Source organism: Orbicella franksi, chromosome 1 (assembly GCF_964199315.1).
Source record: "Orbicella franksi chromosome 1, jaOrbFran1.1, whole genome shotgun sequence".
NCBI lineage: Eukaryota > Metazoa > Cnidaria > Anthozoa > Scleractinia > Merulinidae > Orbicella > Orbicella franksi.
In genome coordinates this window covers 37,800,637-37,823,591 of record NC_138145.1, presented here as the reverse complement: position 1 = coordinate 37,823,591, position 22,955 = coordinate 37,800,637, and the positions used below count along the sequence as shown (strand labels likewise).

Sequence of the window (22,955 nt, the reverse complement as noted above, 5' to 3'; positions counted from 1 at the left end):
CATTGGACATGGCATAAATTGATATTTTGCCAACACGAAATGGAGAACTGGGTCTTAAGCAAAGTTGCAGGATTAGCATTTTTGTAGAAAGAAAGGGTTGAGAAATTTGTGACATTCTACAGACAGCCTTGCCATTCCCAATGTCCGATAAGGTTAATTTGTTCCATTCTGTTGTAGAAATAGTGTTCTCTAATTTATAAATTATTTCAATCTGTTGTTTAAACGATTGCCTTATGACCCCATGTCTGGCTTTGGTGCATGTAGGATATTGATGTATTTTTTATCCATTTTGCTGTAAATTATCTTAACTCATGTGTCAATCAAAACATATCTTGGATATGCTGGGCTCTTCTGACAAATGTACCTATGCCTCATAACCTTTGAGTGCATTTGGTTGTGTAGTGCAGACAAAATACATGTACATAATATAACTTCCTCTTAGCTCACTGATAATTCTTGGTATAATTTAATCATAGCAAAATTAATCAATGGAACCCAATCGCAGCTCTTGTAGTCGACAATGCCAGTCGAGAAAAAGAACAAATCACATTGAAATTGAATAATAAAATTATTATTAGAAGCCTATGCAAGTATTCATGATCAGCAAAAAAAAAAATATCGTAATATTCATGCAAGGGTGATTTTGCTTATTGCAAACCCTTCCAGCAGGAGGAGACTCCATACAATAGTGAAGATGGCTAAATGTATCTTTGGGGACAAGTTAGAAAACAAAACTTTCCAACTTTTCACATATGTATACTGTTTTGGTATTTTTGTGAGATTTCATTTGGTAGAGATTCAGGGACTGAGTATATTGTAACCACTGCATTTCAATCAGTCCTCATAACAAAAAAATGTGTAAACTTCTTTTGTGTGGGAGTCCCCATGTTAACTAAGGAAGAATATAATGATTAATGACAATGCCTTGTCTTTCTGAATAAGGTAGGAAAGAACAAGAAATGCCACCAAAAAGCACAGAAGACAGTTCTGTTATGTGATCAAGATTTTTGGTAGCTTCCCAGAAATCCTTGAAATCGTGGCTCTATATTTCATAATCACACCATCTTACACCTCGTTCTGCTGATGTAATACTAGTTCCGGCTGAAACTATTAAATCATTCGCAATTTACCTCATACATGTTGGATTATTTTCATTAGTAACAACATTCCGAAAAATAACTGAGGAGCTCCGCTTTTAGGCTGGCCTAAATCTATATATTAGCTCAGTTGGTAGAGCATCGCACCGGTATCGCGGAGGTCACGGCTTCGAATCCCGTTGAAGCCCTGATTTTTTTTTTTTTTTTTCAGGCTTCTTCTTTCCAATTGCTTAAATTGGAAAATTTACTGCGATGATCATTCTTCACTTTCATCTACAACCGCAGTTCATATATGATTTATTTCATATAAACTTCACATCATTTCACTCCTCACGGGAAGATACGAACTCAAGAAATTGACCTCGCTCCCAATGTGTGGCTTCATAGCTCAGTTGGTAGAGCATCGCACCGGTATCGCGGAGGTCACGGGTTCGAATCCCGTTGAAGCCCTGATTTTTTTCAGGCTTCTTCTTTCCAATTGCTTAAATTGGAAAATTTACTGCGATGATCATTCTTCACTTTGATTGTATTGTTAGAGAAGTTATTAAAGGTCCAAAACTGATGTACATTTCTAACATATATTTGTCATTTATATAATTCTGCAATATCAAAAGACAATAAAAACATTAAAATCAATGAGCCGATATTTTCAACCAGCAGAAGGTGTTACACAATGATGTTAAGTATTTTACATTGTGGCGGGCGGTCAGAACTTGCCTTGATAAAAACCGCATTTCATATACAGTGTTTTCTTAAGATAAATTTTGAATAAACCACGAGAAAAACATGTATTTCAAACAAATCATTCTAATTCTTACCAGTGTCGGATACAATGGGCTTCATTAATGGGACTCGGCCGAAGCCTTTTCCTGTAAGTTGCACTTGTAAATATGGATCGCCATCGGTTACATCCATAAACGACTCCGGGGTCCCTAGCACGACATGAACTAAACCGCCCTCAACTCCTTTTTTGCGTGTAACGTTGATCCCCAATAAAAGCTGCTTGTACAGCTATTCAAGTAAGGACCCTGGCTCGGTCCTGCCAGTAAGCGAGTTAAACAGAGAGGTAGACAAAGCACAACTAGTAAGCCTAAATCGGACTCATCCACGCAACATCGACGATGCATGATCGGGAAGGACCTACGGATTTTGCTGAGGCCATTTGCTGTGAAACTAAAACATCTTTCCCTTTTCACAAATTCAAAATGGCTGCCTGCTGTGTTTCCCTAAATTTGTCGATGTAAGAGAGCTCTCAAACACACTTTAAAGCAAAAAAGAAAACCCATTAGAACTTCCATTAGAACTAACATCCACCATGTTGGATACACAAAACACTTCAACTGCTCACTCTCAGTTTCTATCAGCTTCAATGGCGAGTGTGAAGCCCCAAAGCAACTATTAGCTGGGAAATACCTATCGCAAGCACTCCCGCTGGCGAAAATAGCAGAATAATTAGCATAAATTAGCATTCGCGTAAATGTCTTTGTGTAAGCAATAAAGCCTACATCATCGGGAAGAAAGAAAATAATTTAGAAGGAGTATCTGACACTTTATTTATGTTCTCTTTTTGGTTTTAGACGATACTTCTTGCTTCGAGAAAACACTCTTTGATAATATTTCACCACAGTCTCAGCAAATCGAGTTGCATCTCATAATTGCAAACCGACTATTCGATATGTGATCATTGTTCAATCGGGCTCGTTTTTTGGCTATAATGTGTCTAATTGGGCTAGGTTTTTAAGCCACCACTTTATAAAACGCCTTGGAAAATTGAGTAGTTTCACTAAAATTTGAACTAATTAGCATGTTCCGGACACTTGACACTTTTAGCGCAAACACGTAATTAAGCCGAAAACGCAGGTTTTGGATGAAATTATTGCGCTAAACTCTGCTGCACAGCTTAAAAAGGATGACTTACTTTTACATGCCGTCCAGCTATGCTCCATTTTATGTTGCGGTCCAGATTCTGTAAGGATCAGTTCATTCGGTCAAGGGTCACGACTTGAAGCACACAAGGTAACGTCAGTCCGTGACGCTCCTTTACAATTGGCTTTAACGCACAGCAATGGAAATGAAATTTTCAAGATCAGGAAATGCATTATTGTCCCACAACAAACATATTTCATCAATCCTTACAATTTGTGGCCTCTCGGGAAACTCGAATTTAATGTGCTTTTGCACTCTACTTGTTCGATGGCGGCTATTTCTTCTATTTCAATGGCGGCTATTACAAGGTGTGGAAATACCGTGATGAATGATTCGATTTAGCGACCCGGGCGCTTATTTACTTTTGGTACCGTCAAGGGAGGGCGCTTATTTCCTTTTTGAGAAACAACGGAATGTTCAAAACGGATCGACTTGTTGTCCCTGGATCCCTCTTGGCCAGAACGACCAGCCGAGCAATCGCCGCAAACTTTGACGTAGAGATCATTCTTGTGAAGGAATTATGCACTCACATGGCCATAGTAGTTGAGAAACTCAGACGAAGACCAGCACCGTTTGTAATGCGGCATGGGAGGTGAATCTCCGTTGATACAAACTCTGACAGCGCTGTTTTGTTTTTAATGTTATCATCTTAGAAAAGGGGCGCTTATAAGAATGGAGGCAGGGGCGTTTTTAAGAATGGGGTAGCTTATTGGAATGGAGGCGCTTATTGGAATAGGGGCGCTTATTAATAAAAACACATTCGAAGGGGAGGGACGCTTTTTCGAAAGGAGGTGCTTATTGGAAGGAGGCGTAATCTCTTGGTTTATGTCGTTAAGTTGCTAGGGAAAGGCTTTAACGTAACCGGAACATCATTTCGTTCGTGATCAATCAATCAATCGATCGATCGAAAGATTGATCAATCAATCAATCAATCAATCAATCAATCAATCAATCAATCAATCAATCAATCAATCAATCAATCAATCAATCAATCAATCAATCGCTTTATTAACGTGGTATTAAAATGGCCTTTACCCTGGAGCTTGTCAATGGCAGTTTATCGTACCCTTCCTATGTTATTTGTATTTTGCGGTCTCAGTGTGACCGCGCCATCTTTATGCTTAAATCCAAAAATTATTGACATGATACGATGACCACATTACAAAGCGAGAAAGCATTTATGGTGGACAGCAGCTACACTTCTTCACAAAATCTTCAATTCGACTCAGGTAGACTTGTGTCTTGAAATATCTCGACACAGCTAAGCAAAGGAACCATTTTCAATAACTCCGGCAGTTCGTATCGGAACCGCAATGGCCGCCAACAATGGCACGAAACGAACATGTACTGCTCTCCATGACGCTCCTATTCCAAGACGGACGATTAAATTACGCCAAAAATAGATCTATTGATCAAGAGTTGCTGATTTCACCTTTTTTTTTCCATGCAAGGAGCCGGTCAAGCGTTGTAATGAGAGCGCTGACCAATTCACTGAATTAGAAACTCTGGAAATAGTATTCTTTTGAGATTCAGGAAATGGGTGGTTAAATATTTAGGAAAATATTCAGCACATAGTTATTATGAGCTGTTACCTTTCTGTGCAAGATTCCCATTAGACACGGCGAACGTGGGGCAAGGACGACCCAGTCCTCCAATCCCCCCCCCCCCCACCCCTTTAATTCCGCATTTTTTTCGTTCCTTCTAAAACATCTGTTCCTTGCTAAACATCAGACATGTAGTGATTATTGTATATAGGCCAAACTCTTTTCTGGCACTTCTCTTCGTGATATTTTCCGTGAAAACTAAAGCTAATTCGATTTTGTATTTCAATTTGAATGTTTACACAGGTGTAATGATGCACTGATTTTCTGAGATGAAAGTATATTTGGGCTGCGAATTTCCTGCCTTATGCCTTTTTCAACCCGGATTCAAAGATCAGTAATCGGCTAGTTTGATATTTCTTTTAATGCATAAAAGTACACCCATGTCTGTATAGTGCTAACGGGCTTATAGACATATTTCGGGAAACCTGGTCACAGGCTAAGGCCATCGCCAAATTGTTTGGCTTCCCATCGCCCTAGCGAAAGGCTATTTTTTGGATAAATTTAGAATAAAAAACTTTTTAGGCGCATAGCCTTCTGCTTTTTTCTGGTGTTGCTATGTTTAGTACCTTTCATAAACATCTTCAAGTGACTCTGACATCTAAATCAGATCTCATAACGACGTCTTCGAACACCTGTGAGAGTGAGAGTGGCAAAATGGAACTCATGGCCGTGAAAATATAATCACGGTTCGCTTGAAATAATTTATTTGCTAATTTTTCAAATTTTTCTTAGGAATTGCATGTCATTTCGTGCATCAGCTAACAAACACTTTACACGTGGAAAAATCATTGATCCCGACATGCGTTAAAGGGTGAATAAAAAGGTCGTGATACTGGCTCTATAGTTATTTCTGAAAGGCTTACGGATATATTCAGGAACTTTACACAGTTAATGTTTTCATAAGAGAGCATTCATGTCAGGTTCAAGGGATCCAAGATTCTGTTTTAAGATTCAAGATTCTGTTTATTTGCCATTTTACCTAATATATGAAGAGGTTTTTACCGAATGGGCAAAATGGGTATGGTAATTTTTATCAGTCGAACTTAAAATCAAACTTTGTTTTAAACAAAATAATGAGTAACATACTGTTGCACAGTAGGCTGTGTTCAGCCGTCCGCTCTCCTGAAGAAGAACTAATACTGCAGAGGGGCGTCTGTGGGTTACTGTTCATAATAGGTTCTCTCGTGTAATTAACATTGCTCATCCATAAAAACATTTCAGTTTCACAACATCTGACTTGCCAAGTGGAAACAAAAACGAAATTCTTGTGTTCACGTGGTTTTGTCAAAAGGCCGTTTATGTCATTTGAGTATATTCACAGATATTCACGCAAGAATTGCTCAACTAGAAACTGAAATAATAGTGAGTTATCTCCCTTGCGACTAGAGGAAAAAATCTTTTACGACGTGTTACATCTTTTCCTATCTGACATGCTTTAAAGACAGACGGGGCAATTTTAGAAGAACTTAGCTTGCGAGCAGGCTCACCTTTGAATCACGCGCACGAGCGGCGAAGAACAACGCGATCCGGCGGGAAGGAGTCTGGTGAAGAGGCGCAAAGAAAGTGAGCTCACTTTCTTGTCCCGCGGCTACGCCGCGCGCGCTTGTGCTCCAACCACGAGAGCCTGCTCGCAGGTTAAGAAGAACTTAGCTGATGTCGCTCGATCTTTTGTAATTGTTCATACGGATTATCAAGATACGAGAGAATGTGAATTTATTATTCATGTCAGTCACTTCAGAATAAACTTTCCACGATGCGATCGATGACATTCTTCCTCATTTCCATTGTGACAGACCACGACATCACAGAATCAAACAACTTCGAGTTAGCCATAAGTCTTCGTTTTCGGTTTTAATGAATGTCACAGTTCTACATTATTCTCAACTGAGAGGGTAAACCATACCATTTTAGCTAATTACTACAGTAGGTTCCCTTTGAAAAGTGAAAAGTACGAATTGCAGATTCGGGTGTTTCCAGAAATTCCAAGAAAACAGATAATCATAAAATGCGCTTCAAGAAATTAGTTTAGAAATACTATGAAGTTCCCAGAGGAAGCACCCCGCCATTACCTTATTTAAAATCTCCCGCATCTCACCTCCCGAGGAGGCGTAGGGTATTTTCACGCATGCTTGATGAGTACGCCTTGAAATGCCCTAAAAACTAAAGCAATTCCGATTTCATTCGTCGCTATGCTCAGTGCCTCCCTCCCCTAGTATGGCAACTTGGTACACGCGACTGTAAATTATTTGATGCGCCTTTCGAAATTTGAACGAGGTTTTACTGGAGCTACTGTCAATCAAGCTATATCAGAACGATTAAATTTAAGTTTCATCGGCACGTAATGCTGCTTCTACAAAACATCCACCAACTGTTGTTGTTTTTCCTTGTACAATAAGGCTAGTATAAATATAAACATTTGTTTGTAGTAGGGAGTTGTTTTCGTTACGGGATAGAGTGAAGTTCTACTGACACAATTTTTTCCCACCATCATCATGGTGTGTGCGATTCATTGCAGTCCATTCTTACAGAAAGTTTCGGCAGGAATATAAAGCATGTGCTAGAGCAGGTCAGTAATAGATTTCTAGCAGATTACCTCTGGCAGGAAATTTTATTCTTGGACCTACCGGCCTATTAGAGGAGGTTTTTGTAGTATCCGGAATATTTAATGGCAAATGTTATGATTAGAAGACGGTATTTCATGGCAAGGTAGTCATTAGGCAAATCCCAGCGTTCTGATTGGTTCTTTCTGGGTTGGGATTTTGCCAAAAGAAACGTTTCCATGGAAACGGTCATAAGCCGTGCATTTCTTGCTTTCCAAAGCGCGTCTTGAGGGTCATATAATAAACTACTTACTAACCTAACTTGCTCGAGCCGTACTGGGGAATATTGACCTTCACGCGGTCGACTTTGTACGGACCTCGCTGCGCTCTGTCCGTAATGGCACGACCTTGGGCCATTATTCCCTAGTGCGCTCAAGCAAACTAGGTTAGTAAGAGGTTAACATTTACGTTGTTTCTAAGAAAATATCTTATTAATTACCGTTGTGGAAAATACAATATAGAAAATTTCTTTTTTATTTTTCTATGTGCAACTATACAAGATGCTCAGACACCGGGCGTGAACTCCCGGAAATCATGCACTTGATCGCGGCATGCATTTACTTGACTGTTGCAGATTAGTAAAGGCAAACAAGGAATGCATGGTTTCCAGTGTCGACTGCAGCTCTGAACCGATAGGAAAGGGGATAGTGAGTAAACTGTGTGATGTTAAAAATGATCTCACTTTATTTACAAGAGGTAAGAGAACAAACCTGAAAAACTATCTAGTGCTAAATATAAATTGAATTAAATTTTAAACGCGTTAACGTAACTGTAGAGACAGTAATTGCTCTAAAGTAATACAAGATGTTTGCGAGAGACAAATCAAATTGAATGATATTATAAGGTGATCCATTTCATTTATCAAGTATTCAAACACAACTTTCTTGGCTGGATTACCTAAAATCAATTTTAGGCGGCGTGGCCGAGTGGTTTAGGGCGCTGGATTTGAAATCTGGAGGCCCCTGGTTCAAATCCTCCGCCCTACCGCTATCTGGATTTGTTCTCGGTAGCCCCGAGTTCAACTCCTCGGCCGCGTTTTGTAAATAGCCAACTGGTCAGCCTCCCACCAGTTGGGATTCTTAATAGTTGATGTTATATTTGAAATATTTGTTTATTTATTTACAGTGTCCCCAATTAGCACATTAGTGCTAAATACATCGACACTTAAATAAAGTTATTATTATTATTATTATTATTATTATTATTATCAGTGATTGATGCATATTACAAATTAACAGAATCTGTAAACAATCCAGTACAGTTCAGCAAAGTATTTTTCCTGCTTGTGTTTCTGTTTGTTTCTTGGACATTAGTAAAAGTCAAAAGGCTGAGTGACAAAAATACAAAAAGAAAACTCATCCCCACTAACAATTTAAAAAATGGAACTTTTAATATGATACCATAGACAGTTTTTAAAAATAATGGCAAACTGTTTAAATCGCAAGACAGAAGTTGTGTTGTGCGCGAGGTGACTCCTGGGTGGAAAATAACTAGAATCATGCAAGCGCTTATCTTGAACGAGAAGGCAAATTCTAGGCTTGGTAAGAAGGAAAATTTAATTTTTCATACCTTACAATCGCTCTGTAACAGTGGCTCGCTGGAGGGGTGAGTGGGAAACATTCTCAACAGGGACAACTTTTGACCATGTGAACAGGCCGTTAATTCGCCACCGACACTAAACCAACAGTCGCTTACCGACGATTGTGGGTTAAATCAAACAGATTTAGGCTTAATAAAGCTTAATTACCATATATTTTTGTTAACGTACGTTCTGAGAATTTAGTGTTACATCAGGACAATAGCTGTCACTGCGCTTGTCAGCGGCTTGACACACAAGCGAGGCGAAAGGGTCAATTCTGCATTGTATTGACCCTTTCGCCTCGTTTGCATACCTTTTAAACCAAAAAATATTTGACCGAAGACTCGACTGCAGTAACAGCTATTTATCTATACTCATCACCTGTGTTGATGATCTTTAACTAATGGCTACTCACTTTCTGATCTCTAGCTATCACTTTCTGATCTCGTTCATAAGACTTCTCACACGGACAAAAAGTGGTAACGAATTTAAACAGTGTTTATTTGATGCATGTGACCGCAATCTTGGATTAACACGCTTGAAACCTCGGGGAAGTTGCTGTTACCATGCGTCTCTGCAAGAACAGAAAAATAACCAATGACGGTGATTGCTTACCACTTACCCGGAAATTGCGCTAATTTCGGTCAGAATGTAAATGTAAGACAATTTTGGCTGGACTGATCGGAAAATTTTGGTAATTTTCACTATTGGCAAGGATTGGCAAGGATAGCGCATTGTTCCCTGTAACGAAACTCTGAGGTAAGTTAGAAATTAATTCTCGGTGACAGGCCAATATGTCTTACATTGCAAAGCTAGCTTTCGTTCTGTTCGACTTAGGGGAATAAGATCACTGCTTTTTAGGCCATGTTTAGCAAAATATCCTGACTTGTTTTTAGCGAACCACGACTACTAGATTTGCACTGAACAATTAGACTATTCGCTCTTAATGTCTGTGATGGTTGACTCCGACGGCGCCCTCGTAAACAATCACGCGATCGAAATAATCGAGTTGTTAGTCAGAGTACTAAAGTGTCTGACTACTGCGTAAATTCGCAATCTTATTGGCTACACAGACACTCAGAGTGCGCGTTCAGTTACAAGAGGTTATTGCCGAAAAACAAAAAAAAACGTCTTGAAAACATATTGTTTGTCGAGTTGATGATTTACATGGTTAACATAGACACTCACGCTTCATTGACGAGGGCGAGGGCGAGACTTCGAGAGAACTATCAACTAATAAAAACCCTCCGCGAGTATTCTAAATGCAAAAGATTTGAAGACCCGTTGTTGACATGTCTAGCATGATTTGCATCTCGTGACTTATGACATGAAATGGCGACAGCTTTGTTAACGTTTATTAGCTGGCCCTTCTCCCTCCCCCTCCCCCCCGCCAAAAAATGTTTTCCTTCTAAAAAATACTCACCGTCATATCCCAAAGTCAAATGTCACGTTGTCTCCAATCAGCATAAACGGCGCCCACTCGGAAACCATGTCAAAGCCGTTACCTCTCATCCACTTCATGGCCTGGTGAAGGGATTCACTTGCACTCTCCCCACGAACAAGATGCTCGTAGAAACGACGCATCAGCTGCTCTGTTGCTTCGTCGCTTATGGCCCATAGAGCTACCAAAACGGATCGTGCACCGGATCCTAAGAACGCTCGGGCAATCCCAATGACTCCTTCAGCTCTAATCTGCCCACATGCACTATGACAACAGCTAAGTACCACCAGTTTTGCTCGCAATTGAACTTGTGCAATGTCAGACATCGTCAATAGGTAATCGTTCTCTTCTGGAATCCTGTTAGGAGTGGCTACTGGAGAAAGGGCAATTTCCCCTCTTTCGGCATTACCATGGGCTGCAAAATGTATCAGACTCACTGAATCTAACCTTTCAATTACTGCCTGCTTTGTTGCGTGCTGTCCTAACAAAGGTTTAACACCTAGCAGTCGTCCAATCATGACTGCTTCATTTCCTGCACAGGGTAATCTAGAAAAGGACATTTCCTTTCCTTTGTAACACACCGTACCGACAACTGGATCCCCCACTATTAGAGCACCAGTCTGACTGTGATAGTATGCGGGACTGTCCTGAATGAGCTTGAGAGTCGTCAAAGAAGGAACGATGCGGATTCTGAATTTCCCTGATAAATACCTCCCGCCTTCATCCTTTAACGCTGGAAATGGAACTTGGTTTAAGAAGCGATCAGGAACAACAATGAGCTCAGGCTCCTCAAGTAGTTCAGCTACCGGACTGATTAGCATTCTGTAGTGCAAAGAAGCGCTCGATTCGGAATTTTGACTTTCTTCATCTTCTTCCTCTATAAGTCTTAATGCTGCGAGGCTCTTAACGTCATTTAAAGATCGATCTTCGCAATTCTCCTCGGATAAAACACCAAAGCTTCGAAAGCTTTTCGCGAAGAAATTATCTAACTTGCCAACTGGTCCGGCAGCAACTAGTTTCTCATTCACTGTTATTCTTCGGAAATGAATGATTCCACTTGTCTTGAGAACCCAGAAAAACAGATCATATCCATGATAAGAAATGTACAGACAAGAAGAGTTAATTTCTCTTTTCATGATATTTTCAATACCAATCCACGATTGCGGATCAGCTGAGATCTGGCTTTCAAGAGAATACTGAGTTACCATCAAGTCTGCTAACGCTCTAGCCCGTGCCAGCTCTAAAACATAAAGTGCATGGTTCGGATTTCCCTCAAAACAATAAAATGCACTAAGATTCCGGTAAGGAAAGGAACGAACGTCTGAAGACAATACCTTGAAATCGTCGTTGTCCCTTAAGAAACTTCGTAAAGTTTCGCTTCTGTTTATACTCAGAAACAGACAGGCCAACGCTTCCTGGATCTTGTCTTGGCATAATTTCACCATTGAAAGATTGCAAAGAAATTTGAACTCGCTGTCTAAGTGTTCAATATCTCGACTAATTGACACTGCCTTTTCAAGATAACCTTCAGCCATGACATATTCACCGAGAGATTGATACAATGCTCCTAAGTTTCCGTAATCTGCTGCTTCTCCTCGTTTGTCACCAATTTGTATTCTAATGGCAAGTGCTTTCTCAAGATATTCTTTAGCTTTTTCATATTCACCAAGAGACTTAAACACAGTTCCTAAGTTTCCGTAATCTGCTGCTTCTCCTTCTTTGTCACCAATTTGTATTCTAATGGCCCGTGCTTTCTCAAGATATTCTTTGGCTTTGTGATATTCACCAAGAGATTGAAACACAGTTCCTAAGTTTCCGTTTGAAGTGGCTTCTCCCCGTTTGTCACCAATTTGTATTTTGATGGCAAGTGCTTTCTCAAGATATTCTTTGGCTTTGTGATATTCACCAAGAGATTGAAACACAGTTCCTAAGTTTCCGTAAGCTGCTGCTTCTCCTTCTTTGTCACCAATTTGTATTCTAATGGCGAGTGCTTTCTCAAGATATTCTTTGGCTTTGTGATATTCACCAAGAGATTGAAACACAGTTCCTAAGTTTCCGTAAGCTGCTGCTTCTCCTTCTTTGTCACCAATTTGTATTCTAATGGCAAGTGTTTTCTCAAGATATTCTTTGGCTTTGTGATATTCACCAAGAGATTTAAACACAGTTCCTAAGTTTCCGTAATCTGCTACTTCTCCTTCTTTGTCACCAATTTGTATTCTAATGGCGAGTGCTTTCTCAAGATATTCTTTGGCTTTGTGATATTCACCAAGAGAGTGAAACACAGTTCCTAAGTTTCCGTTTGAAGTGGCTTCTCCCCGTTTGTCACCAATTTCAATTTTGATGGCAAGAGCTTTCTCAAGATGTTCTTTAGCCTTGTCATATTCACCAAGAGAGTGAAACAGAGTTCCTAAGTTTCCGTAATCTGCTGCTTCTCCTTCTTTGTCACCAATTTGTATTCTAATGACAAGTGCTTTCTCAAGATACTCTTTGGCTTTGTGATATTCACCAAGAGATTTAAACACAGTTCCTAAGTTTCCGTAATCTGCTGCTTCTCTTTTTTTGTCACCAATTTGTATTCTAATGGTAAGTGCTTTCTCAAGATATTCTTTGGCTTTGTGATATTCACCAACAGATTCAAACACAATTCCTAAGTTTCCGTAATCTGCTGCTTCTCCTTCTTTGTCACCAATTTGTATTCTAATGGCGAGTGCTTTCTCAAGATATTCTTTGGCTTTGTGATATTCACCAAGAGAGTGAAACACAGTTCCTAAGTTTCCGTTTGAAGTGGCTTCTCCCCGTTTGTCACCAATTTCAATTTTGATGGCAAGAGCTTTCTCAAGATGTTCTTTAGCCTTGTCATATTCACCAAGAGAGTGAAACAGAGTTCCTAAGTTTCCGTAATCTGCTGCTTCTCCTTCTTTGTCACCAATTTGTATTCTAATGGCAAGTGCTTTCTCAAGATACTCTTTGGCTTTGTGATATTCACCAAGAGATTTAAACACAGTTCCTAAGTTTCCGTAATCTGCTGCTTCTCTTTTTTTGTCACCAATTTGTATTCTAATGGCAAGTGCTTTCTCAAGATATTCTTTGGCTTTGTGATATTCACCAAGAGAGTGAAACACAGTTCCTAAGTTTCCGTTTGAAGTGGCTTCTCCCCGTTTGTCACCAATTTCAATTTTGATGGCAAGAGCTTTCTCAAGATATTCTTTAGCTGTGTCATATTTAGAAAGAGATAAGAACAGAGTTCCCAAGTCTCCGTACGAAGTGGCTTCTCCCTTTTTGTCACCCATTTCTTTCGTGATTTTTATGGCTCTCTCATAAAGTTCCTTTGCTTCTTTGTATCTATATTGCTGTTTACATAATTTAGCCATTCCTATTGTTAGATTTCTTTCCTCGTCTTTTTTACTACACTTGCGGTAAATTTCAAGAAGTTCCCTGCCGTAGATTAAGGCTTTTGTATAATCCCGGATATGACAATACGCAATGAAAAAAGTTTGATAAATGTAAATGTTGAATAAATTGAAAAGTTCTCCCGCTTTTATTACTTCGTTATTTAGGCAGATCAAACATTCTTGGCAGACCTCAATGGCCTTTAGACCACGATCAGTGTTGAGAAGGAAAATAGCAACAACCAAGCCAATAGAGATGGTTTCTAAAATGTCTGTGTTGATGCCCATGGCGTCCCTTTCTATAGGCCCTGTCAAGCGGATAACACGAATCAAGATTTGCAGCTATTTCGAGTAATAATATATTTTTGTACGTCTTTCTACCTGGTTGTCTAAGTGGGTAATGGCGAATTCAAAGCTGGGGTAGTCCTGTTATGGACTTGCATTTTGTCATAGGGGAGCAGAAATAGTCCCAATCTAAACAAAAGAAAACTGATGAAAATACGAGGCCGTTGGTTGAATGCAGTTAGTTGTCTTGGCGTGTGTGAAAACCGTCGTGTTGATCATTTCAGGGCAATGCGTTTTTTTCTTAGAGTTGCATTTGCCTTTTTGTTTTTCTTTTTTTCCAGCAAAAATCACCGTTAAAGTTCAGGCTGCTTACTAGTCTTTTTTTTAGCTAAGTATTGTTGTGACTTTTTATCGATCCCAAAATTATTTATCGGCAGTGTTTAGTCCTCCAAAATCTCTACCCTAGCCTATTAATAAAAATGTGGCCGAGCAGATTGCGTCCAATCAGTAAAAGAAAAACACACTGAACATAGCCGAGCTCAGTCACATTCATATTTTTTTAAAATATATAATAAAACTTTGTATCTGGTGTGTGACTGCTAATTCCAGTTCTGGCTACTCTACTCAAATGACGGTGATAATTTAACTGTTTAATGTTTCCCGTTTTCTCCAATCATTGAGCTCGCGAAAGTCCCCCTTTTTTTCCTCGAAAGTGCAGAGCGACTGTGAAAGTTAACGTGATGATTTCAGTCCAATATGAATGACAAAGCTAAATCTGATTTGCACTTACCACTTTTGCACTACAATGGAACAAAAACCGATATGCGCCGACAACGATAATATTTCCTGTAAAAATTGTTGAGAGGGAAAAGTTAAGCAGATTTTTACTCCACAGCGGTACCTCCAAACAAGAATTCGTTTGATTTTTTTCTTCGGGTGACTTACAGCACTCAAAAACTGAAGAAAATCAGTCACGCGATTCATGAAAAATCTCTTTCAGTGTAAATTGACACTATTAAACATCGCTTTCAAATACACGCTATATATGTATGAAACGGTATCAATCACGAACAGCTTAAAGTTTACAAACTTACCGTGTTCAGTCTCTCGATCCTTGGACGAAATTAAATCAAAAGTGATAGAGACTGAAGAGCAAAAACAAATGCAAACTAAATAGTGGAATTGATTACTGATGGCAAAATCCAATGCCTTTTAAATCATATTGTTTTGTTGACTATAGTTCATAGATTGAAATGATTATTAAGCCCAACAAAGTCCTTTGTTGTATGTTTTTGTTTTCATTTCGGTCTTGACCGTGCTTTAAACACAATAGGTAATTATTACTGTTTCACAGACTATATAACTCAACTGAAAAGTTTCGGTTGTGTGGCTTATGCCTATTATATATAATCGCAAAACGAAAGACTGTGTACTGTGTGGACCTTCCAACATAAATCGTGGCATCTTTGTTTGCTCTTTTGAAGTTTGTCAATTTTTGAAACTATATACCCCTCTAGTAACTATGAGTTGATTAATGGATAAAGTTTACATTCCTCGCCTTCCTTTCATAGAAACTAGCTGACTTGCTCACAAGACAAATACGGCAGCTAAAGACGAATGGCTTTTGCCATCGTTCTGTTGTAATTCTTCATATTTGTTATATGCGAGTGCTCATTTTATAATTTACTTTGCACGATCTCATTGAGCTCCTTCTGCCGCCGTCTCATGGTAACAATATAAATTGACAGAGCTAAAAACTTTCTCTTTCTTACAGGAAACAATTGAGTTTGGGATTTATCATCACTGCATGATTGGCTCAGTGAAGGTCGTGGCTATCATAATTGAGCTCTATATTATTCTAACTGGTTAAGAAACCAGACGATGCAAAGTGAAACTACGTAAACCACTTGGGTGGTTCTCGATATTTCGAGGAAACACTGATTATCCTAATACGTCATGCATGGAAGATCTATTTCGAAGTTTCTGGAGTGTCAAAACATAAACTTGGCAGGATATGCGAGATAAGCTGAAAATCATGGCGGGACGTGGAATGCGGGATGTAGGATTCAGGATAAAAATATCTTGGCCTGAGCAGCATGTGCTCATTTCAACCAGGAAATGCGGGATAAATTTGATGTTGAGGGGCGGGATGTGGGATAAAAAACAGCAAATCACAGTTAGTCAATGCCTGGAGAAATACATTTACCTTTCGACAGTGTTTGGAAACACTAATAAGTTTGTAAAACAGTTTTCCAATCGCGTTTCGGTCACACCAACGTCGTTAACTATAACTGGTTCAAATTAGTCTTTAATAACATGACGTTAAAGTTAAAAGTAGTTCTTGATTACGGTCGATGCTACAGCAACAAATTCTCTCAGGTTCTTTCTTTGCATTAAAAAATTAGATCGACTGCAAACAGTTTACTTAATGATTTCAGTCTACTATGGATAACAAAGCTATTAAAATAGTGATTTATACTCACTGGTTTTGGTGAGTCGACCACAATGAAACCAAAATGACTACGCGTCAATAACAGGACCTTTTCCTCTGAAACGTAGAAGAGGAGGAAAAGTTTAGCAAATTATTACTGCGCAAACGATGCTTCCAAACAATTATTCGCGTGACGTAATTTTCGCGTGACTCACTAATAGCTCTTACAAGAAAAAGAAAATCAGCCACGCGATTCATGCAAACCTCTCCCAGTGTAAATTTAAAGTATTAAAAATCAGCTGTACTTATTATATGCGCACTCAACGCTATCAGTCATGCACAGACAGCTTACAGTTTATAAACTTACCGTGTTCAGTTTCTCGGTCTTGTGATGAAAGTGAAACAACGGTGATAGAAACTGAAACAACACTGGGGGGTTTTCTTGCAAGACAATAAGAGGTCCAATAGGAAATCAAAACAATTTAAAATTGAAATATGTTTTAAACGTTGAGCAAAACAATTAAATAAAAACATTCGAAAGTATGTTACATTATGTCTTTCCTATGTGCATTCTTTGTCACATACTGACCGTTAAGTCTAATAGCTTTCAAAGTACATTGAGTGTTTGACCATATCTAATAATCAGTATAATGGTTATCAAGCTAGACAAATTTCTTTGTTGTCTGTTGTTCTTCGCTGTTTGGTTTAACCGTGCATAAAACACTATAGGTGTTAACTCAGTTCTGACTTATTGGTTTACCAACTTAACTGTTTCGCTTAAGTAATTTTGAATGAACTGTTCATGATCGCAAAGCGAAAGATTTTTCACAGTCCTAGACCATCCAGCATAAATCGCATGAATCTCCCGTGAAAGCTGCTTTTGCCATCGATCTGTTGTAAAATATGGAAGACCGTGAATTAATTTTTCGTCAGTTTGCACTTTATAATATACTTTGTGCGATTTGGGCGAATTCATACTTTCGTTTTCCCATGGTAACAGACATCAGATCTGACAGAGCCAAAAACTTTGTTATCTACTAGAAAGCGGTAGAGCTTGCAGTTAATCCCCTCTTTATGATTGTCGGAATGTGGTCGCTATCGTAATCGAGCTATATATTATTCTAACTGGTTAAGATAGAAACCAGACGATGCAAAGTTAGCACTGAAGAGCTGTACTAACCACGGAGAAACTTAGCCTTTTAAAGTGAAACTACGAAAACCGCTTGAGGGAGTTCTAGATATTTCGATGAAACACTGATTATCATACTACATCATGCATGGACGGATGTATGTCGAAGGTTTTAGAGTGTCAAAACCTAAGCTTTGCGGGAGGCGAGAAAAGCTGAAAATAAGCAGGTGGGATGTGGCCTGAGCAGCAGGTGATCATTTCAACCAGGAAATTCGAGATAAATTTGATATCGAGGGACTATGAATGACAAAGCTGAACTTTTTTTGCGTTCACAGGACGCAGTTCATAATCTTGGGTATACTGTGGTTTCAAGGTGACCTATTTAGACATTTTTTCTTCTATCGTCTGCATTTTCTACGCCATTTTGAATGACGTCACACGCCATATGCGCAAAGACTATCACACACCTCAAGGTTTTCGTTGTGGTGTGAGCAAGTCTGAGCATCTAAAGACTACCTCGTGGTTTATAGTTTATTTTGTATGTTCATAAACACGACTTTGAATCGCCGTGGGTTTGGGATGTTTACCGTGGGAACAGCTGTGTTTCATTGGCTGTAGTTTGATGTGGTTAGTGTGTTACACTCTACTCAATCTCGCACAGGAACTACTACAAAACTACAATAACAACACGTTTTCTCATCGATCCTCGTTTCGTTTTTTTCTCGCCAACGCGTGGGATTTTCGATCCCATAATAATAAGTAACCTGGGGCTGGGCCCAGTCCCTCACGTTCTACTTGTAACACACTCCCCTCCAACAGAAATGTCGTCCCGACATTATAACAGGAAATACAAAACCAAAAAGAACAATGGTTAGGAGGGAGCGTCAGTTCTCATCATGTTTCAAACTGAATACTTATTGTGGCAGTTCCATTATCCGCAGGTTTTGTCTTTATCAGTTTGTAACTAGAGGGAAAATCCAACACAAATTTCGCTTATGAGTTAAGTCACAGAAGGCGAGCAACAGGTGTGCTTGTCCATGGTTAATACTCGGAGTAATCAGTTGTGACTTCAGGAGTGTTCATTACTGGTTTGTCCATATGGGCTGTGGTATATACTGCAGCTGTGGAATAAATGGGATGTGCGGGGTGCAGTGAACACACCGGCAGTGAGGTACAAGCCAGTTGGCCATGACTTGGTAGGGAAGTATCACCTGAGGGCATTGAATTGCGTTTACTACTGGGTTTAAACGTTGGTACTCGGGTACCCCCATCTGACTGTAAGTCAGAATCCTAGGGGGTCGTCTCTCCCTTCTAGGTCGCGTAGCTCCCTCTAGGTGTTCCTCTGAATCTGAATTGTCACTTTCCTCAGGGGCCATATCAGTCACATCTAGAACGGATGAATTTGGCACTGATGAGTCACCAGTGTCCACTTGTGGGTCAGGTTGGTCCCTGGTATCTGACATAGTGGCACAATCTTCATTATCACAGTGGTCCTGTGGGTCCATAGGACGGGTGTCTACTTCCGCCGGAAAGGCTATTTCATGGGTGACTGGAGAGGACAGTGTGTTCATCTCATACTCATCATCGGAACTCTCTCCAATGTCTTCAGGCTGAGGTGGCACTCTAGGTCTTAGTTGGGTGGTCTTGGATGATGTTCTCGTTGGTTTAGGCAGTGGTAAAGCATCACAAGGAAGTAGCAAGTTACGGTGTAACACTCGTTGTTTCCCACGGCCAAGTTCTGGCTTTACTCGATAGACTGGACTATCAGATATGCGTTCCTCAACTACATAAATTTGCTCTTCCCAGTGTGAACGGAGCTTTCCAGGTCCTCCCCTTTCTGAAAGGTTTCTAACAAGTACGCGGTCGCCGGGGAGTAGGACTGCTGCGGAAGCCTTCTTGTCGTAATACACTTTACTCCTGGCTGACGATTTCTGGGTGTTCCTAGATGCTAGGTCGTAGGCCCGTCTCATATCTGCTTGCCACGTCTTTACATAGTCCTGGTAATCACCCTGTTGAAGGTCGTTGTCTAGGTCAAACAGCAAATCAACTGGTAATCGTGGGGAACGGCCAAACATCAGGTAAAATGGCGAGAACCCAGTCGTTTCGTGTCTTGTGCAGTTGTACGCATGTATAAGCTTGTTTAAGGAATCTTTGCAGTTCGATTTCTTTTCCTCTGGGAGGGTCCTTAGCATCGAGAGTAACGTTCGGTTCATGCGTTCTACCTGGCCATTGCCCTGTGGGTGGTATGGAGTGGTTCGCGAGCTGGCAACTCCACTGAGACGTTCTAGGTTGTGGAACAATTTGTTTTCAAACTCACCACCTTGGTCGTGATGTATTCGTGCTGGGAAACCGAACCTTGGGATAAACTCATTGTAGATCTTCTCAGCAGCAGTGCGGGCCGTCTTGTTGCGCGTTGCATAGGCTTGGGCATATTTGGTAAAGTTATCAACAATCAGCAGTACATATTCATATCCACCTTTGCTCTTGTCCAGATGCAGAAAATCAATGGAAACTACTTCAAAGGGTGCTGATGTCATCAGGTGCATCATAGGTGCTTTCGTGACTGTGTTTGGTTTCTTCTGTTTGATGCATCTGCAACGTTGTGTCACAAAATACTCTATGTCACGGTACATATGTGGCCAGTAGAAGCGGGACCTTGCAAGTTCTGCGACTCTCTCCACTCCAAGGTGTCCCATCTCTGTGTGTAGTTCTTTAAGTACCACTGGGATGAAGTTGTGTGGCAGAACTAATTGTATCTTAGAGCTTGTTCTTCGTCGCAGGATACCATGTTCATCAACTTCCAGTTTCTTCCATTCTCTCATAAGGTTGGTAACTCCATGGGGTTCATTCTTCAGTTGGCCACCACCCGGTTTGATCCCGTGTGTCTTGTAGTAAAGCACGCGGCATATAGCACTATCCGAGTGCTGTGCCTCCTTGATTTCACTAGGGCTGAAGGGTTTTAGATTCAGATCCTTTAATGTCGGTTCAGGAGTTGTCAAGTCTGCGGTAATTGCCGTAACCCATGGGATTGTGCCTTTTGCCTGTTCCCTAACTGCTTCCACGGTTGCTTCAAGGACATCTTTGGGTACTTCCTCTGTACAATCGCTCATATACTTGTCTATGTCCAATGGGATTCTTGACAGAACATCCGCGTCAACATTAGTCTTGCCCGGTCGGTACTTGATTGTAAAGTTATAATCCGCTAACTCGGCCACCCACCGATGCCCCGTGGCATTCAACTTTGCCGATGACATCACATACGTTAACGGGTTATTGTCAGTGAAAACCGCGAAGGATGGAGCATAGAATAAGTAATCCCTGAATTTGTCAGTAACTGCCCACTTTAGGGCCAAGAATTCTAACTTTCCTGAGTGCAAGTGGTAGTTCCGTTCCGCGGGCGTCAATGTCCTTGAGCCATAGCCAACAACTCTCAATTTCCCCCCTTGTTCTTGGTAGAGCACCGCCCCAAGTCCTTCGCTTGAGGCATCCGTGTGCAGTACAAATGGTCGTTCAAAGTCAGGATAAGCCATTACCCCTGGCTGCATAAGAAGTTCAATTAGGAAGTTTAATCGCTCTTGGTGTCTTTCATTCCACGGGATTTTGTGATTTGATGACGATTGTCCTTTCGATGTCGGCAACTTCCACTTGGGGTGCTCTTTCTGTCCTTTAGCTCTGCTGGGCTGGTCACTGCATTCTTTAACTGAAAGAAGGTCATAAAGGGGTTTGGCTAATCTGGAGAAGTCGCGAATATATTGGCGGTAATAGCTTATGAAACCCAGGAGTTTGCGCAATTCACCAACAGTTCTTGGTTTAATTTCCTTAAGGGCTGCCACTGCGGCAACGTCTGCTGAGTCCATCGTGTAGCCATCTGCTGAGACTATTCTGCCTAAGTAACGAACACGGGGCTTAAACAACTCGCATTTCTTTGGCTTCAGCTTGATACCATACTCCTGCAAACGTTTAAGTACCTTTCGCACATTGTCTACATGCTCAGAAAATGTTCTACTGTACACCAGGACATCATCAAGATATGGAATACATATTTCATCGCGGAGACCTTCTAGGCATTTCTCCATGTACCTCTGGTAAGCTGCCGGTGCATTTTTAAGGCCAAAAGGAATCCGGTTCCACTGGTGTAAACCCCAGGGGGTGATGAACGCTGTTAGATGTCGGTGTTCTTCTGCTACGAATCCTTGATGATATGCCTTTCCTTGGTCTAACACTGAAAAGTAAGTGTTCCCACTGAGACTATTCAGGATGTCTTGGATGCGAGGGATGGGCTGGCGGTCATCCTCATCCTCCTGGCGGTCATCCCCATAGTCTCAGACTGCCGTCTTTTTTTCTCACACACACCACTGGGGAAGAGTAGGGTGACTTTGAGTTGCTTATCCAACCACGATTGATCATATCCTGCAAGTGTGACTTTACCTCTTCGTACAAGGGCTTTGGAATTGAATTGTATGTTTTTTGTACTGGGACGTCATCTCTCAGGTTGATTTCCAATTTCAAATGTTCGGCACATCCAATGTCACCATCATCTATAGCGAAGGCCCCGGATTCTTCCCTCAACATCTCCTTGACAATCACCTGTTGCTCACTTGACAAATGGCTCAAGTCAACTGGGGGAGTCCACTTTGCTTTACTTTGTTCGGGCTGACTTGGCTCCCACTCATAACTGGTTGCCTCACTCCAAGTTTCACCTTCCTCTTTCTCTTGTTTCTGTTCAGCTTCGACTGGCAGTGGCGTGACGGACTGCACTAACTGTATAGTGCCTAGTTCTGTCCGCCTACGTAAGGTCATCTCTCGTTCGGTGTTGTTGCATACTGGAACATACATTCGGCTCGAAGACCTCGGGGAGATTCGGTGGAGACAGCCCTGAACTTCTAGCGCCTCAGGCCACGCCCCTTCCTCTTTGGGCTCAAACACAACAGGAAAATCTTCTTCTAATAGTCCAAAGTGTACCTGACATTTGACTTTCACAGTCTCTCCTGGTGGGACACGTATGTCTTGTCTGCCGACTCTGAGCATACCGGTGTCAGCTTCATCATCCATACTTTGGATGAAATTAACCAGCGCTCTTGCTTCGCCCTCTTTCACAGATGGGAACGAGTCATTCACTATTCGGGGCAATAGGCTGGTTGTGTTGAGGCTACTACTCCTCTTAATGACCTCTTCAATGACATTAAAGCCGATGATGGGATACTCCTGATTATCTTCACTTCCTATTAGTATGGGTACTGTCAATGGCTCCGAGTACCCGTCCTCCCCAACCAACTGGAACTCTACCTCAATCCAGCCATCATATGCGATTTTTGTACCGTTCACGGCCTGGAGATTTAATCCATCTTCCCCCACTAACTCGCTTATGTCTCTTACTGGCTCGTTTGGTAGGTTAATTTCTTTCCAATGTTTGGACACAACACAAACTTGAGCTCCGGTATCCCACAGGGCATCCACCTTTTCCCCTTGAATCA

General features: G+C 40.8%; 1 protein-coding gene across 1 annotated transcript in view; it reads right to left on the bottom strand.

Moving 5' to 3' along the window:
• Nucleotides 1-8,825: 8,825 nt before the first annotated feature.
• Nucleotides 8,826-22,955, bottom strand: part of LOC145461481 (uncharacterized) — a 479,224-nt gene continuing 465,094 nt past the window's right edge. The window contains 2 exon segments of the mRNA XM_081445648.1: nt 8,826-9,380; nt 10,230-13,557. Coding sequence (XP_081301774.1) covers nt 10,232-13,557 — 3,326 coding nt within the window. The 3' untranslated portion in view covers nt 8,826-9,380; nt 10,230-10,231.